The sequence below is a fragment of the Talpa europaea genome (assembly GCF_964194135.1).
Source record: "Talpa europaea genome assembly, chromosome: X".
In the NCBI taxonomy this organism is placed as follows: Eukaryota; Metazoa; Chordata; class Mammalia; order Eulipotyphla; family Talpidae; genus Talpa; species Talpa europaea.
The window spans coordinates 76,970,123-76,989,073 of NC_140081.1; the positions used below are offsets into that span (position 1 = coordinate 76,970,123).

At 44.4% G+C, this 18,951-nt stretch overlaps 1 protein-coding gene across 2 annotated transcripts in view; it reads left to right on the forward strand.

The window, feature by feature from the left end:
* Window positions 1-258: 258 nt before the first annotated feature.
* The window catches only part of GRIA3 (glutamate ionotropic receptor AMPA type subunit 3), a gene marked incomplete at both ends in the record, with an annotated part of 261,431 nt that continues 242,738 nt past the window's right edge, over window positions 259-18,951 (forward strand). For both annotated transcript variants that reach the window (XM_084259151.1, XM_084259150.1), the window contains 2 exons: window positions 259-367; window positions 1,543-1,701. In XM_084259151.1, the coding sequence (XP_084115277.1) occupies window positions 259-367; window positions 1,543-1,701 (268 nt within the window). The remainder of the gene's footprint in view (window positions 368-1,542; window positions 1,702-18,951) is intronic.

Sequence of the window (18,951 nt, forward strand, 5' to 3'; positions counted from 1 at the left end):
AGGGGTGGCGAGAGAGCCTGGGAGCGAGAGGGAGCGAGAAGGAGCCAGACAGAGAGAGAGAGAGAGAGAGAGAGAGAGAGAGAGAGAGAGAAGGTGGTGAAGGAGGAGGACTAGTGTGGGGTGGAAAGGAAGAGTGAGCAAGAGCAAGTTGAGGGGAGGGGGTGTAAGAGCCGGCGAATTCTTTTTTCTTTTTCTATTATTATTTTGACGACTCCCGAGTTGCGCCCATGCTCTTGTCAGCTTCCTTTTAGGCATAGCATGGCCAGACAGAAGAAAATGGGGCAAAGCGTGCTCCGGGCGGTCTTCTTTTTAGTCCTGGGGCTTTTGGGTCATTCTCACGGAGGATTCCCCAACACCATCAGCATAGGTAAGCGCGAGCGAGCCCGCCGGTCCGGGGGGCAGAGTCTCCGGCACCGACCACTGCCCGCTACCCCGGCGGCGCCAGCAGCGGCGGGTCCCCGTCCTGCATGGCCCGGGGAGGAGACCGGGCAGCGGGACCCGGCAGGAATCGCGGGGAATCCGAGCTCCGGCGAGCCGGCTGCTCCGCGGAGCGTCAGGGACAAGAGGGGTCTTTGGGGGCTGGAGTCGGGGCTCGGGGGTGGACCGCTGGGCTCTCGCAGCTGAGCGGGGCTGGGAGGCTGGCGGGAGCCCACAGGCTGCAAAGGAACGAAGAGTCGCGGCTTTCCGGCCGCTGCTCCGGACTTTGCCATGGCGTGCGTGCGGCCGCTGCAACTTCTCCCAGGGCGATGCCGCCCGTCTGGCCGCGCCAGGGCTCCCAACCCGGCCCGGGGCACCCCGTGCGAGTCTCAGGCTCCCCAGAGACACGCTAATGCTGGGGAGGCGGGAGCGCACGCTGGGTTCCCCCAGACCCGGGGAGCCGCCGGGTCGCGGGCGCTGGGGTAGGAGGCGGGGTGACACCGGGAGCCGAGCGGCGAAGTCACGCAGACCACGAATTCATGAATTGCCGCTGTGTCTGTCTGGAGCCCGGCTCCCGAGCGCGGGGAGGGACTTCTCTCGGCGTCTGGCTGCATTGGCGAGTCAAGAAGTTAGCACCGTGGCCATTTCAGAACCAAACCCCTGTATTGTCTTCGGGAGGGAGGGTGGCGAGGGGGTCGGGATGGGGCAGCGGGCACAATGACATTTTTCTTCTTCCCCACCTTTCCCTTTGCGCCAGGGAAAGGTGCGCCAGCCTGTGCAGCTGGGTGTCGCGTCGGGGCGGGGGTTAGAAGAGAGGACGCTACCGCCAGAGAAAGAAGCAACTCGCGTCCTTGGTCCCTCCGTCCTACCCCAAAGCAGACCCCTCATCCCTCTATCCCTTTCCCATGTCTCTCCAGCCTCTCCTCCCCCGGTTCCGTCCAGAGGCAAACCAGGTTTCTCTTGCTCAAAATCTGAGTTCGCAAGTCTTGAAAGACACACAGGTTGAAAATCAAACACGTCGCGCACCCCAGACCCGTTGCACGGTATCTGTATCTGTAGTGTTGCCCCGATTTCTAACCGGTCCTGGAGGGACACAAGCCAAATGTCTGTTCCCTCTGCTTGTAGGTGGACTTTTCATGAGAAACACGGTGCAGGAACACAGCGCTTTCCGCTTTGCCGTGCAGTTATACAACACCAACCAGAACACCACCGAGAAGCCCTTCCATTTGAATTACCACGTAGATCACTTGGATTCCTCCAATAGTTTTTCTGTGACTAATGCTTGTAAGTAGATCTGCTTTTCCTCCCTTTGGGACCTCAGGGACCTCATTGGCATTTTGCGTGTGAGACTTGGGGTCTGCGGTGTGTGATGGGGGTGATTGTCTCAGAAGACATTTTAGGGGATCTGGTCAATCCAGGTTTCATGCGGCATATATCAACTCCGGAGGATCCTGCTGAGGGACTTAAGGCACCGCACAAAACTCTGTCATGTATAATGTTGGATGCAAAAGTTTTATTTTCCTCCCTGCTAAACTGGCGTTCCCTCCTACACACCGTTTTTTCGGGCGGATGGGGGAGGGCTGGGAAAAAAGAAATATGTCTGTTCAGGGAAATTTCTTCAGATGGGATTTTTTTTTTTAAAGAGCTTTTTAGATGGAGTCAGTTGAGACTGTACATTACTTGACTGTTAAAGCTAGCACCTGGATGCAGGAAGCTGAATTTGAATTTGAGAATTGCCTAAGGTATCAGAGCCAAATAAGAGAAATTCTGCAAACAAATGACCTTGAGGGATATATCAGGCTGGGTTCCCTGGCCTCTTTCTATGCTAGCATATCACCTTTCTTACCTAGAGAGCTCCGATAGGAACCTATAAGACAACAGAGTGATTGCAACTGATTGAACTCCTGGCAAACTGGGAGAAGCCACTGCTCTGGTGACTATTTGGAAAGCTACTTTCTGGCTTCTGTTCTGTCTCCGCTAGCGTTCACCCCTTGTTGTTAAGGACAACCCAGTTCTTAACTTAGAGCAAAAGGTGGAAGGCAGAGGCTTTTAGCAGGAAAACTGAAAATCAAACGAGGAATTTCATCAGCCCCAAAGCCATTTCTGGAACACATAGTTGTGCCCCGAGATTGTTCCTCAGGAAAGGGGGCCTTTTGAAAAGTAAAACCACCTGGAACCCAAATGACTAATAGCCAGCTGGGTACAGGTTTTTCTTGAATGCAATATTTTGTGAGAAAAACTGATAATTTTTCATTTACGTTTATTTCACTAAAAGTTTTCACAACAGTGAGACTGATGATGGCATAAATATGTTTTGCTTTTATGGCTGCTGTTATCTGCAGTTTCTGTTTTTTTATTTTCTTTCACATGAGAAATATTTGTTTGTTTGGCTGAAACTTTGTGTATGACCTTCTTCAAACTCTCGCTGCCTCGCAGGATATGTGATTTCCAAAAGCTGTTAAAAGGGTCTCCAAGGGCACAGGTTTCTTGAGTTTGAAGACATAGGTCAAGGAGATGGAATGAAATACTTTGCGAGAAATATGACAGTTATCATCTTTAAGAGAATTTTAGCTGAAGTTACAGATCCTTATATGAACATGTTCTGAGATACTCTGGATTTGACATTCTTTGGCTTGCTGACATTGACAAAAATAGGAACTTATTAATTCCAGCTAAGTGTGAAAGTTACAAAATGTCTGTCTATACTTTGCATCTTATTTCGGTAATCCCAGCCCGTCTCTATAACATTACAACACACATCTGACTCTTAATCCTGCACCACTGTTATTTTGTCAAGAGGCTGAATTTCAAATGCAGCTTCCTAAAAAACAGTTTTAACAGATTTAGAACCAAGTACATAAACCTACTGGGATTTATTACTATTAATTACAAACCATATTTTTATTTCAATTCACTTTAGTGTCTTTCCACTGATGAGGACTGGGATAAGAGTGGAAATTGACTTCTCAGGAATAGTTGTTATCCTAGGGTTTTGGTCTGTTTTTTGTTTGTTTGTTTTAAGATTTATTTATTTATGCATTCAAGAACTGGGGTACAGGCCAGAGGTGTTGGGGTGAGAGGATTCGCCAGAGACAGAGTGGGGAACAGAACAGGCAAATTGACTGAAATACACTGCTGAGGGGAGCAGCAAGCGAATCAGGAGAGGTCTGCTGCACAATGTGGGTAGCTCCCTGGCTGGGGATTGAACTTGTGATGCAGTGGCTGTGGATAGCTTCATAGTTTGCATCTTAACCACTTGCACCACCAGGGAGGCCCTGGTTTGTTTGTTTTTAATGACCAAATTGGATTGAGACTGGCCAGCCCAGGGCCATGGAAACCTTACTCAAGTAACTCTTAGAAAATCATCCTTGCCATGTGACAAGCTCAGTTTTTAGTACAGGCAATAAGTCATCCATATTGGGGTTGAGTCGCCTTAATGCCTTAACTCTCCAGGCAATGAAGCAACAATCATGGGAAAGGAAAAGAAATTGATTAACCTCTCCACCAAATCCACAGCACTTCTACTTGCAAACTTACAAGGCTGGATTATGACTGGGAATGTGAAAGTGTGGTATAAGTGGTGTGGCTCCCTGGACAACAAGAAAGATAAAACAAAAAGGTGACCTTGCCCCTAGTTATGCCAAAGACACATGTACATACAGACATACACAGAAGAAAAATCCAGAAACCACTGATATGTAATAACCTGCCTGTTGCACACTTAGACTTCACAGCTCAGAAGACAGAGGAAGAAAGCTGTCATCTTCTCTGGTCCCCAAAACAGTCCTCTCTGAATGTCACAACCATTGAATGGGGGCCAGATCCCAGAGCTGTCTCCCTGCAGCTGCTGCCTGGAGCTTCCTATGAGAAAGATGGCTAGTCCAAACAAAGTCTGAGAGCCTTTGAATTCAGAAAATAATCCTTTCAAAGGGTCAGGGAAGCCCTGGAGGTATGTCTCATTTCTCCCTCTGGCCTTGATTGTTCCTTTTCTCATGGAAGTGAAAATGACAAATCTCAGAGGAAGGTGCACAATACCGGTTTAGTACTGAAGCCTGGCAGGTGACCCAGGCTGCCATTCTTGCAATTGATTGCGCTATTGTGCAGAGGAAAAAAACCTGGGTCCTCTGACCTGCCCCTCCCTGGAGACCTGGAGAGAATTCTAAAAACCCCAGATGGAGTCTAAATGTAGTCACCCACCTCTCAGATCTTGTTCAAAATGGACTAGATGGCCAAAAGTAAAGAGACATTGCCCTGTCCCTTTTCAAAATTATTAGTTTCAGCTTCCTTTGAGACTAGAATTGATTTCTTCCTGTGATCTTTCCTGCACCCTCAATCCTGAGGGAGGCATGCACTTTTGAGAGTAAATAAATACCCAAAGGGTCGTGCCTTCTGTGTGTGTCCCTGTTATGGACTCTTCCTCTGAACCTTCTCCTTCAATGCACTCAGTGGATTTTCTTGCAACAAATCCCAGGCACCAGTTATTTAAAAACTCTTCTTCACTGGCAACCAATTTTTTTCTTACACAACCCCCAAGAGGTTTGCTTAAGACAGACTCCAACTTCATTTTGCATCTTAAGAGGCCAATAAAACTCTCTCTGGCTTTGAAAGGTGGTTCATTTGGTATCTTAGCTCAGAGGTGAATTGAAGTTTATCAAGGAGACTCATCTGACTTGAAGCACATGTTCCCATTTCATAAGGATTAATTGAGTTTGCTGCCTCACTTTTCAATTTGGCTTGATAACCCCAGAAGGCAGGATGGTGTGGATATTATGGTTTCAGGGTACATGCATTCATACACACTCACAGGTGCCCATACAGAGACAATCGGTGTATTTCCAAAGAGAAGTTACATGTTTGGTCTTTAAAAAACAAATGTGATCATCCTAGGGCTTTGGGAAATGTGTAAACACACCAAGGAGTTGTTGGACCCCATGTGCCTGCCTTTGCTGCCCCGGTTCCTCAGGAAATGCCTCCGATTTCCTTGAAGTCCCCTCCTGTATCTTGCTGCTGTGCACTTGTAGTGCATTCCACACTACATCGCCCCAGCCTCTGCAGTGTCAGCTCATTAGCACACAGATCTCATATTCCCTCTCCGCACTGTCATTGCAAAAATTGCTGTTGTACACCTTTACAGCCAACAAATGTGCTCGTGGATTACGCACTGTTTGCAAGAAGCAAGGAAAAGGCAAATGTAACCTTAAAGGTTATTCACCATGGAATTGTGCTCTAAACACATTGGCTTAAATAAAAATCTGTTGATGGAGGTGCAGTAGTGATGGTGGGACTGAGAGTGGGACTTGAGTCAGGCTCTAATGGAGCCCCAGGCAAAATCCCTCTTGCTGGCTAAATCTAACTCATTAGCTGCAAATCTGTATTCCATTAAATTTTTTTGAACCATTTGAAATATACCTGCTAACTGAGAGCACGCTCCTTTCATAACTGAGCGCGTTTTGCTACCAAGTGTACTTAGCTGAGGCAGGTTTCCGTCTCTTACCCACAGAGTCACAATCTAATTATCTAATTATTCTAATTGCCAGGATCCATTTAACCGTTTAGTTCCATTGGGGAGGAAATAGCCTTCCCTGATCCTATTCTCTGCTCTTTGGTGGGTTCTGTTTTGTTTGTTTTTGTGTTTGTCCTTTTCATGTCATCTTTGGAACCCGGGTAAAGACCTGTTCTGCCCTGGCTCCTGCCCCTCAGCATATCTTCACCTAGTGCCCACCCTCTTCTGCCCCAGCTCCACCTCCCACGCCCAAACCCCCATCTTTGCACCCTTTGCCTCCTCCTCCTCCTCCTCTGCTCCTGTCTGCTGGTCTGTCTTCAGTAAACTCACCGGCTTAGCGCACCTCCCAGTCCCTCTGGCCAGCTGGCTTAGCCCACTGAAGCACAGAGAGGTCGCCTACATGGTGCCAGTCAAAGATTTAAGTCACCTTCTCACAAGGTTTATTATGGCTTTTTCTAAATCTATTTTTTATGTGGAGAGGAGGGAGGAAGGTGATGCTGTTCATTTGGGCCATAAAAATAGATGGCCATCAGCAGGCTGTAAAGGTGAGCTTCCAGCAAAGTGTCTTCCCGCCCCTAGAAGGCAGCTTCCAGTTCACCTACTAAGAGAGCTTGTGTTGGGGGGCAGGGAGCCCAGGGAGACAGGAGAGGCTTGAGGGGAAGGAACAAAGAAAACTATTTTGTTCTCTAGGCTTATTACAGAATGAGCCACTGTTTCTCTTCCTGTCAGCAAGTTTTAACTTTTTTCCTTAAAATGAAGCTCATTTTCTACATCGACCACTCTGCCTTGGTCAAAGGTTGTTTCCTTAATTTTCCATTTCCCTCCCTACTTCCCAAGATTGAATGAGAATTAGTGCAGGTTGGCTGAGGACTTTATGATTTTTTTTTTGGCTCCTGATATATTTTTAAATTTCATTATTGTGGGTGGTCAGAGGTGATTGGCTGGCTTTGTTTTAATGGATTGAAAAATAAATGAATCTGCCAAGGTGTCATTTTTTAGTCCTCCTTTGTGGATAAGAGACTTGTCATCTTGAAACAATTGCTTAAAGGATTAAAATACAGCAAGGATTTGAAGGGAGAGCCAGAATTTTAGAAGATGGAATTCACAACTTGGGGGGAGGGGAGTGGTCGGAAGTAAGTGTGTTTATTCAGATTATTTAATTTTGAACTTCTTAGATTGAAACTGTAAATATAGCTGAAGAACATTTCATAAAACTTTATCTTCTCTGAATTTTAGGAAAATTACCTGCATATTTTACTTGGTTCATTTAAGAAAACTCAGTATTGACTGTGGGTCTAATTTGACTTTGGGTCTAATTTGATGAAATGCCCACAGGAGGGTGCAATGAAGACCCTGGGTGGGGGTGCTGGATATTCCTCCGTGGCAGTGGCAGTATAGGATTGGGGCAGATACAAAAGGAACTCCCTCCCCCCATGGGATCCAAAGGCATAGTCACATCCTAGGTGGGGGGTGGGGGATGAACTCTGAGCTAGGGCAGCCCCTGATATTGGTAAGTACGTGGCAAAAGGTTAACATGGACAGAATTTCTCCTCCTCACACTACCACCTCTTCCTTTCTTGCCAGTTTTTCCCTCCTGCTATGTCTGCCAAGCTGCATGCCCTTTTGCTGATCTTTCACTGGCCCCTGACTCTATTATACCATCTACAGTAATCCTAATAATGCAACCTAGGGACTGTTTCCTGCTCTAGACTTTTCCAGACCTCCCTTTCCTCCATCAGAATATCTCAGTTATTGATCCATCCTCTTGAGGGCCTGGACTTTACTTTGGCGTTGATAGTTTTATACCTAGTGCCTGATAAAGGGTTAATATATTTGACAAGATAGTATTTGCTTTATAACCAGGGTCTGTGGGGGCCATAATGCATTGATTTCAAGGAAAGCTAACCAAAGGAGGGAAGTTCTGGACACTACACACAGTGGCAGTTCACTTTACCCAAACCCAATATCAGCTGACCCTGGTCCTAGAAGACCTGTATAGGCCAAAGAGCAAAGCTGCCTGCATCTGGTAGGTTCAGAATAAGTACACCCAGGGTGTAGGGCAGATTCAGCTTACCATGTTGAAGTTGAAAATCTTTGGGGTGATTTGGGAAGTAGTGAAAGTTCATAGAGATTCATTTTATTAAGGAGGTAAATAGGTACAGTTTTTTAATGTCTATCATACCTCAATGAGGTTATTTTTCTTTTAAAAAAATGTGTCACCTTTTAGATGCACCCTAAAGAAAACAGAAGAGGCTGTTGTAGTCTAAAGGTGTCGAGGTAGACATTGGCAGGAGAGACACTCCATGGAAAGCAAGTCATAGAAGGCGGGGAGGTGGTAAGAAAGCAGGAGAAATGCAGCGAGGAGGCTGGGTCTCAAACTGAAAGGTTCCTTTCCCTGGGATGGCAGGTGGAATGCAGTGTCCAGGCATCACCACCTGCCAGGTGCTAAATGGTAGTTCTGGGTAGACTTGGAAGCCCAGCTCTGTCTCCACTCCACTTGCTCCATCTCTCCCTGGCCTTTTGTCAAGTATACATTCTGGCCTCCCTCCCAATGGAAATAACCAAAATATTCTCTTCTAGATTTCCATTTCAGCTTTGGTCAGAGAGGTGTGCGTGTCCCTCAGTCTGGTCCTCCCTTCTCAGTTTCTAACTACCATTGGCTTCTTTAGCAATTGTCTTCAACACAGTCATCATTTGTCCTTATTAGAGGGCCTGGAAGCACAGATAGGAATAAGCAGAGGAGACAAGCTGGTAATGACGCCTGATCCCTTCGGGGCACGGTTTAGTCCAGAACAACACTTCTCAGCCTTCCATGTGCACACCAATCACCCAAGAATTGCTAAAGATTCTGATTTTATAGGTCTGCAGTGGGGTTCAAGCATTTGTATTCCTAGCAAGCTCCCAGGTGATGCCAGTGCTGCTGGTACTCAAGCCAGAGCTTGAGTAAGATTCACAACAGGAACACTATGATTACCAACGAAAAAGACTCTCCCAGAGAAGCCCTTACCCACTCGGTCTACATACCTTCTTGCCTCCCAAGGAAAGTTCTATAAAACACACATTTGGCTCATTCTGACTTGAGTGTCCCTATCCTATTCCTCACAACCCTGTGTCCATTTCAGCCATGTCTGTAGGTGGCATGATTAGATATCTGATGAGCTCACTTAAAGAGTTGCTTTTTGTGGGATTTGGAATGGAGACTGGAAGACAGGCTGAGAGAAGGGGTAGCTCATGAGCCAGGATGACAGTGTCTTGGCGACTTGCCACACCCCAAAGAGTCCCTTTTAGAAACAACCTGCCCAAGAGAACTAAGGTTGGCATGCAGTTCCAATTGCTTTTCCACTTTGCTTCTCTGGGTCAAGGCATGCCAGAAGCGGGCATGGAACATCTGCTCCTCAGCTGTCTGATTCCCCTTAAAGAGGGTTAGAAACAAGAAGAGCAACATAACCCAAATTCCATCTTGTTCCCTAAGAACCTGAATAATTGGGGCCTCCCTGGTGGCGCAAGAGGTTAAGACACAACCTATGAAGCAATCCGAAGCCTCTGCAGCACGAGTTCCATCCCTGGCCAGAGAGCTACCCACATGGCGCAGCAGACCTCTCCTGGCTTGCCCGCTGCTCTCCTCAGCAGTGTATTTCTGTCACTCTGCCTGTTCTGCTCCCCACCCTGTCTCTGGTGAATCCTCTCGCCCCTCACACCTCTGGCCTGTACGCATAAATAAATAAATAAATATACATAAATAAATAAATCTTAAAAAAAAACCTGAATAATTGACTTCAAGGCTGGTGCCCAACACTCATTGTAAGGTAGAGGGGAGAGAAGGGAAGTAATGTCACTTTCTAACATATCTGAGCTTAGGACTGCTACAGAAAAGCCACTAAATGCTTATTTTTGGGGACTACCAAATGGCACCATATTACTCAAAATATTGCTCCCCAACAATCTGTCATTTGTCTGAAATCCCACTGTAAGGGCAGGAATGGACCACTGAGCAGGTTTTCTATGATCCCATGCAGATGGGGTAAAGGAGGAAAGAGTCCTGGAGACCTCAGGCTTTTATTGGGGTTCACCAGGCTTATGGCAGGCAGGGGTGCTTGGGGGCCGGGAGGCTGGCAGTCCTCCCAGCCCCCAACAAATCCTCACTCTATCTGGGCTCTCTGGCATGCTCTGCTTCTGCTTCTTTGCTTCTTTCTCGGCTTCTCTTTGGCTTCTCCTTTCGGCTTCTCCTGGCGTCCCCGGGACGCCGCCCTTAAAAAGCACAGTCTCAGCCCAGGTGAATCCCATCTACCTATGCCCACACCCTATTCCAAGTGCCCGCCATCAGGCATGCATTCAGGATCACAAGGATCCATCATCTATCCTGATGGCGGGAGGGCAGAAAAGCCTGACATTTTTCCTTGTCCTACACCCACAAACCTTTTTTGTTATCGCACTGAAGGCTTAAGATGAAATGCAAACTTGTTATCTGAATGCGAATGAGTTAAATCCTTACTAGCCACTAACATTTCAACCAGAATTCTTTGATGAGATTACCACTGTTGCCTTGCAGAATCCTCAGAGGCTTTCCAAGACAGGTAAGTGACCCAAAACAAGGCACCTGCCCAAGGAAGTGGGTCACCAAACGAATGAAGGGCATTCAGGGTGTTCTGGGAATATCGAAGATGAGGAAGAGTCCTTCAAAAACACTTCATCTATTTCGCAATATTTAACCTCCATGAATAAACTCTGACAGCTTATTTACTACAATTTTAGTTGCCTTTGACCCTTTAAATCACACACAGCTGATGGTAGCGGGTCTTTTGTCTCTATGGTAGTTTGTTGCAATCAACAAGCTCTGCTTCCGTAGTCCCCAAAACCACTGAATGATATTTTTATAAGTAAATTCAGTTTGTGATGGGATGGGGATGGTGAGTTTTTCAACCTTTACAAAATGTTGTAATCAAAAATAGATAGGTCTACTTAGTTAATTACTCATTGCAGCAGAGCCCTCATCCATACAGCTGCCCAGATAGCATCAGGCTATGAGAAATGGATGACACCAGAAGGTACTAGGACCCATCCCATAGAGGAGTAATTGTATGCAAGCAGGAATGGGTCTCTCTGTGGGTAAACTTAAAGTAGAAAGGTCACTAACATCCACAGTCAACCAGAACCTGTTACAGATACTCAAATATTCTTATATCTCACTAATATTACCAAAGCTACATGTTGATTAGTTTAAAGCAGCATTTCTTGAATTGGACCATTTGCCTCAGAATCCCCAGAGATGCTCGTTAAATCTATGAATTCCTAGGTCACATTCCAGATGTACTAAATCAGAAAGCATCAGGGTAGGCAGAAGAACTCTGTGGGAGATTCTAAAGCCCACTCAATTTGGGAAATCACTAATTTCATGAGCTCTGTGACTGTGAACAGACATATGGATTTAAACTGATTATGTGTTGAGCATGTACTAAGCACCAGGCATTGTACCAGGCACTTCACATATTTACATTTGTAAGTAAGTGAGATGCTGTTGGCCCATGCATGCTTTAGTGAGTTTGGCTCTCTAGCTGGAAGTCCAGAGCCTAAAAGAACCAAGAGACTGACCTCAAGTCATTGTGTCTGAGGTAAACAAGACAAAAGTGAGGAAAGTAGAGATGAGGAAATGATTTCCATTTTGACAAAGTGATTTCCCTTCTTTGCTTGTCAAATGATGATTGGGCCTTAACCATGCTATATGTCATGGCAAATGCCATCCCATTTGTTAAAAACAGATGTCTTACTGTCAGTTTATATAGCATTCAATGTGTCCCCCTCGCTATCAACACATTTAAAACCCGGGCTGAAATAATAGCAATCACTACCATTCATTGAACTTGTACCATGTGGAAGACATAAGAAATAGGATATCACTTGTCTTATCTCATGGAACCATCACATCATTAGAAATGATGTACTCCCAGCCTCATTTTTAAAAAAGGAATCAAGGATGGTTCATAATATATAAGCAACTAGCACAAGGTCATACAACTGGCTAATTAGTGAAGTCAGGATTCTGAGATCTTCCTCTCTCTAGAGTCTAGACTCAGTTTCAACTGGGGTTGAAATCGCAAATGATTATAGGGGCCAGGCAGAGATATAAATTTGGATGTTTGGTCAGGTATGGAGTGGTGGGGCCTGAGGCAGTCTGGAGAGTTCATGCCCCTACCTGAAGACATTCAGATCTAATATTTTTAACTATGAGAGACAAACAAAACATCTGCAGTAGGACCTGGGGCGGTATGAGGTAGAGCTGTCAGTTTCTGACCTTAACCCTATACTGTTCACCTCCTTTTATCATCAGGCTGTATTACTGTTTGAGGGAAGTCCTATTAGGTATAATAACTAAGGTGTAATATGTATAATAACTAATAGCAAGGATAAAAGCTCTGCTTAGCGAAAATCCTATTTTGATTTCTCCTCTTAGTGTGTATCGAGGTATATCAATATGGCAGAACTTTCTCTCTGTAGACATACGTATGGTCCAACATACATAAACTGTATATCCCCCAGGCAATGCTGAGGCCTATTCAGCAATACAAACAAGTCAGAATGTTGGTCATTAACAAGTATTCAGCAGATCAAAAGAGATACTTCTAAGGGGTGACACAGGAGAAACCACTTAGGTCCTAGTACAAGCAATCCCCAGGCCCACAGTTGGAAGGCTACTGGATAAAGTAAGGATGTGTCAACATTCACCAAGAGTGGGAGCTTCACATACACACCAAGACAGAAGCTTACCAACTTTAGACCACAGTACAAAATAGAGATGTATAATTAGTTGTCTGGAACTGTAAAGTGACCTAAGTTGTATGATAGTCATACATAACCATTAGGTATGGTTTGTTAGATGTTAACATCATGCCATAGTTAGAATGAGGCTATAGGTCTTCTCCCCATAACCTCACTATCACTATAAAATACACCCTCAGAAAAAAATTATGTTTCTCACTATAGAAGTTTAGCTTCAGAAAAAAATTATTTCTCATTAAAATAATGGCAAGTAGGCATAAAAATAATTGGACAGCTTGTTCTATAGGCTCAGTTAAGTCCAGCTCCTTTTCCTTTGAAGTATTCTAACTGTGCCTTGCATGAAAGTTCTTGAACTTGAAGCAGATGAAACAATATCCCAGTGGTAGGATACAACTAACCAGAATTCTCATTAGTGATTGCCCACACGATTACTTACAGATTAAACCAAGGGTACCATTTCTAAGGGATAAACTATAGAGTTTATTAGCTCTTTATATCTTCTTTCTGTTAATTTGGGAAATCCTTACCATATTTCTAGCCAGTCCACATCTGTTGAACACTTACTGATTTCACCAATGAGAAATCAAATATTAAGTAACAAAGCCTCTGGCATTCATTGGAGATAAGGCTATCTGAAGTGCTTATAGTTTTCTTGATTGGAATCTTTAAATGCCAAATAACTATTCCTGGACTGTGCATTTCCCAATAAAGGTAATCAACCACCCCAAGGGTATATAGATGCAGACTAACCCACATATACCACACGATGTGTTCTGAAGTCTTGTAAAGCAAATTGCAGAAAATATAAGATTTGGGATAGCAAATGGCCTTGAGAGTCAGTAAAAGCTGTCAGGGGATGAGGTATACAGCAAAATGAGCGATGAAGCAGGAATATGGAGATCTGGGTACCAGCCTCAGCTTTGCCACCAATTGCCTAGATGACTTTGAACAAGTTATTTCCATCTCTGGTTGTAGTTTATTTTTTCCAAATTATGTTTATCGAGGTAAAGTAGATTTATATCTTTGTATCTGCTTTGTATCTACCTCTACATGTAGTTGTATCATTTGTAAAATGGGGAGGCCCTTCTGGGTGATCTCTGCAGAGGCTTCTATTTTTGACACTTGTCCAAACCTACTACCTCCCCTGTAGTAAATAGCACTTTATTTCTTACTGAAGCAAAATCATTCAAAATGAATTTCCTCAAATTATTCTTCGACATCTACAAAGTCCCTTATTCATCCATTCTGTACCTTTAAAGACTATGAAGAGAACATCGAATCCTTTGTGCCTTGTCCCTGCTCCATCTCAACTCTTCCACTTACTAGCTGTGAGATCTTGGGGCAAGTTACTTAACTTCACTCATTTTGCCTCAGATTTTCTCATTACAAAGTGGAAATCATGACAGACTTCACCTCACAGGGTCGTTGAGAATTTAAAAATGATAATTCACAAATCCACAGAAAATACTTAGAATAGTACCTGACAGTATTGGATATTATTAACATCATCATTAGCTTCCAATCTTTTCAGCTTTTTATCCTAAAAACAGATACCTAGTTTCATTGAAAAAGTAAAATCACTTGTCACTTTCGGGAACAGATTTCTTTCCTGTCTTCTGAGCCTTTTTATAGTTCTTAATTCTTCCCCAAACTCAAAGGGTATTTTTCCTGCCAAAAAAGCCATTAGAGCACCCCTCAGATCACCAGCACACCACCTTGGCCTCCTGCATCTCAGCCATGCTTCCATATTTACCCACCCAATTTGTCTCTTGTAACAGCTACTCAGATACAATATGATGAAAGTACTCAGAGACACACTTTAATATAAGGACTACTGGCACAAGGGAAGACCTAGATTCTTCTTTCCCAAATAAATGGTGTTCATCTCTAATTCCATCAGCTTCCAATCAGAAAATGAGTCATCATTTCTGGTTTTTGTTACTCCATTATCCAAGAAGTACAAGAAACCCCCCTGATTTCCAAAAGGCCCAGCAGGCATGCACATGTCTTCTTATGGTTGATTCAGAAGAAAACACTCCAGCTGAGCACCCAGGGACTAGTTTTGTAGCAAGGCCCTAGAGCATCTCTTAGAAATGGACGTGCCATTTCTAGGAAAAGCAGCAAGGAACTGCTCGGGGCCTCCCTGGAGGAAGCCCCTTCATTTCCTTAAGTCCTACAAGGCCATTAGTGAGTGAAATTTCTCCATGGAACTTAGTGTCAAGAGCCCAGGGACAGAGGCATTCTTTCCTGCCCATTCTCTTCTAGAGAAGGCACTGCTTCTTGTATATATATACAAGAGCTGGGGTACAGGCCAGAGATGCAAGGTGAGAGGACCCACCAGAGACAGTAGGGAACAGAACAGGCAGATCGACCGAAGTACACTGCTGAGGGGAGCAGCGGACGAGATAGGAGAGGTCTGTTGGCCATGTCGGTTGTTCCAAGGCTGGCTGGGATCGAACCGGCACTGCAGAGGCTGCAGACAGCTTCACAGTGCTGCGCTCAACCACCTGTGCCACCAGAGAGGCCCTCCTAGCCCTTGGTTTTTGCATCTAACTCTCTGATGCAAGGGGTTGTTGCCTAGTCACAGGTTATTTTTCCTACTTAGATTGGGAGCAATCAGGGGGTAAAGAATGGCTATAAAATGAACTGTTTACATTTGAGAGCGTGTTTGGAGGGTCTAGCAGGGGAGCACAGCTACTCGTATACCCTCGACTGAAGACCGGTCCGTCTCTATTCGGGGAAGGCCATCCTCTTCGACCCAGCGGGCAGCTTCGGGAGGGACACACATGGAGCAGTGAGGGAGGAAGGGGACACCCGCATAGCCAGCCAGATCAGCCGAATCAGCCCTGGCGATCAATGGGGTGACAGATGTCACGGCTAGATCGCCCTCACATCCTGAACTGTTTACATTTGAATCGTGGTTCTGTCTCTTACAAGTTACATGATCTTGGACAAATATCTTAACTTCTTGAGCCTTCATTTCCTCATCGGCAAAATGAAGATGAATATAATATTAAGTAACTATCTTATAAAGTTGTGATGAATATTAAGTGTGATCATCCATGTCAAAATTTACCATGGTGGCGGGCATATAATAAGTGCTTACTAAATGGTAGCTATTATAAACATAGAGTAGTAAGGAAATAACTGGAGAGGAGTAGAATTAGTCCAAACCAAACCATTTGTTTTGGAAGAGATACTTCCTATCTGTGACCATCCCTAAAGCCCTTTAGTCTAACTTATGCCACGTGAATCTGTAGCTGGCATCAGGCCAGATGAAGTCATTGTCGAGTATTCCCAATGCTGTCTCAGACATAAGGGATTTACTCTGGGTCAAAGCAAAGGAGAAAGAAAGAATTGACATGATACCTCTAGAAGTCAGGGTGTACTCACCACTAGGCTCAATCAAACCAGTACTGAATGGAATTGTCTGGAAGGACATGATGCCCTCTGATTTTTTTTTCTCTGAACTAGATATGGTCTGGATAAAGCCGCATGGATAGTAATATCATCATCTTGGCACTGGCTGGTTTGAAGGAAAGAACAAACTTTATTCAACTGTAAAGTCTATTTGAATATGGTTGAAAGTGAGAGAATAGAAAAGTGAATCTTGGAATCTTCACTTAAATAAGGAAAATGTGGTGCCAGATGAACTCTCCCAGTCATTTTTCTGAATTCTTTTAATTAAGGGTGATATGTGCATGGAAGTTTAGGGCACATCAGTTTGAGTGGATGGATTTTCTTCTTTTGATGTTGCTTGCCTAAGTCAGACCAAAAATAGCAAAGGAAGGAGATATGGAAAAGGTTAAAAGAGAAATTCTGCTAATGTGATTTTCCAGCATTTCAGTCTCCAGTCTCTCCAGAGCAAAGGTTAACTAGCCAATCCCACAAGCAGAGTCAGTAGAAAAAAATCCTGCTGAGGACTACTGGGCAATGCAGTCTTTTCCCTACCCTCTCTTTCTTTGTTTTCTGGGGCTGACCTACCAGGCTGCAGTCTCTAGCAAGCCCAAACCTGGGTGAAAAGCAAAGGCAATTTTGTTCCTTCATATCCCAACTACCCTTGCATCGCCTCCTCTTCTCATTTCCTACCCAAGCCCACTGCTGTTGTCTTGTGGGCTCACTGATCTTGTTCTCCTCAGAGAAGGAAACTGGGGCATAGAGAGGCTAAGTTACTTGCCTATGGTCACATAGCTGGTAGATGACTGAGCTGGGATTATAATGCCAGTCTCCTAACTTTTGGCAATTCTCTGTCTTCCCAACAGAATCCTTCCTCTCTTAGCTTTCCCTGCTATGCGGTGATATATATGAAAATAATGACAGCCCTGTCTTTTTGAAATAGGCAGAAGGAAGGAAGTATAAACCCACAGCAAGTGAAATAGAAATGCAATAAAGCATGAATTTCAGGGACCACAGTCAATGGTATCTTCCATTTAGTGCCTTCAATGTTAACCTGTCATCTTACTAACCTCTGATTTATAGCCACACATGAGATAAACAAAGTCTTGACGTCTTGTTATAGATCATAGTCTCTTGGAATCCAACTACCTCATTTTGTGGATGAGGAAAGTGAGGCCAAGAATGGACAAGAGATTTGCCAAAGGTGACGCAACACAACTCTATAGTGGCAGAAACAAGATGAGAATCCAGACTGCCAGATTCCCGGAGAGGGGTGTGTCCACCATGTTTTGCAACCTGACCAGCAGAGCGTTGTCCTGAAGCAATACTACAACACTACAGCTTTCATTACATACCCATTTTCAGCTATCTCTTATTTTCTAATTACTTTGTATACAGAAGTCATATTATTCCAAGTAGATTTTTCAAGTATATAACAATTTTTATGATTATAGAAGTTAAAATGTGAAATTAATTCAAACTCTTTATAAAAAAAAAAAAAACTGGACCTCCTTGGTGGTGCAGTGGTTAAATTTCAGTGCTATCAAGCCAATCCCCTGCCAGGGAGCCAACACACATGGCACAGCAGACCTCGCCTGTCTGGCCTGCTGCTCCCCTCTGCAGTGTATTTCAGTAGATCTGCATGTTCTGTCCCCACTCTGTCTCTGGTGAATCCTCTCACCTCCTGCACCTCTTGCCTGCACCCCAGTTCTTGTATGCATAAATAAAAATAAATCTTTTTTAAAAACCCTCAGAAATAGATAAAAAAATTATCCAAGGAAAGTAAAAGTCACCCAAAACTGGAGTTTACCATATATACAGATTTGTATCCTACCTTTTTACTTTAAAGTATATTGGGGCTATTTTTCCCAATGCCTTAAATGTTCTTTGGTAATTTTATTTTTAGATGTCTATGAATTATTGTATCACAGAGTCATTTTATGACATGTATATGTCATGACTTACATCAGCATTACCAAATTTTATGCATTTAGGTAGATTGCCAGTTCACTGAGGTTAACAATTATACCTCAACTTCCTATAATAACTGCATCTTAGCACAAATCCACATGCTTAATAAATCCTTGCTGACTGAATAGCTGCATTGACTCCGCTGGAATGATTACTATTCCTCCATCAAATAGGACAACCCAAGCCGAACTTGACCTTCCATTCTTTTTGCCATACATGTTATAGATCTCAAGGAGGGCGGTATAGCAATGGTGCTCAGAAGTGAGACTCCGTGGGTTCAAATTCTGATTCCATCACTTTCTAGTATCGCCTTGGCTAAGGAACTTAACCCCTCTGAGCCCCATTTTTTTTCTGTCTGACAAATAAGGAAAGAAGCAGCACCCACCTCAGAAGGTTGTAGTAAAATTAAATGATAAAAATTGTGCAAAGTGCTTGGTATATAGTGAGCACTCAACAAATATTTGTTGCCATATTAACATATTCTGGTTCCATCTCTGCTATTATCTAGTCCTATAACTTTTTTAAAAAAGACTATTTATGCACACAAGAACTGGGGTACAGGCCAGAGGTGTTGGGGGGGGTGAGAGGATTTACCAGAGACAGAGTGGGGAACAAAACAGGCAGAAAGATGGAAATACACTGCTGAGGGGAGCAGCGGGCGAGACGGGAGAGGTCTGCTGCTCCATGTGGGTTGCTCTGCAGCTAGCCGGGATCGAACCCGCGCTGCAGAGGCTGCAGACAGCTTCACCGCGCTGGGCTCAACCGCCTGCACCACCCCCACCAGGGAGGCCCAGTTCTACTGTATTTTTAAGGGCCAACCTCCTTCTACGTAATGCAGGATTTCAGTTAGGTGGGGTAAGCGTGCTCAGACTTGGCGAGTTTCTCCAGGC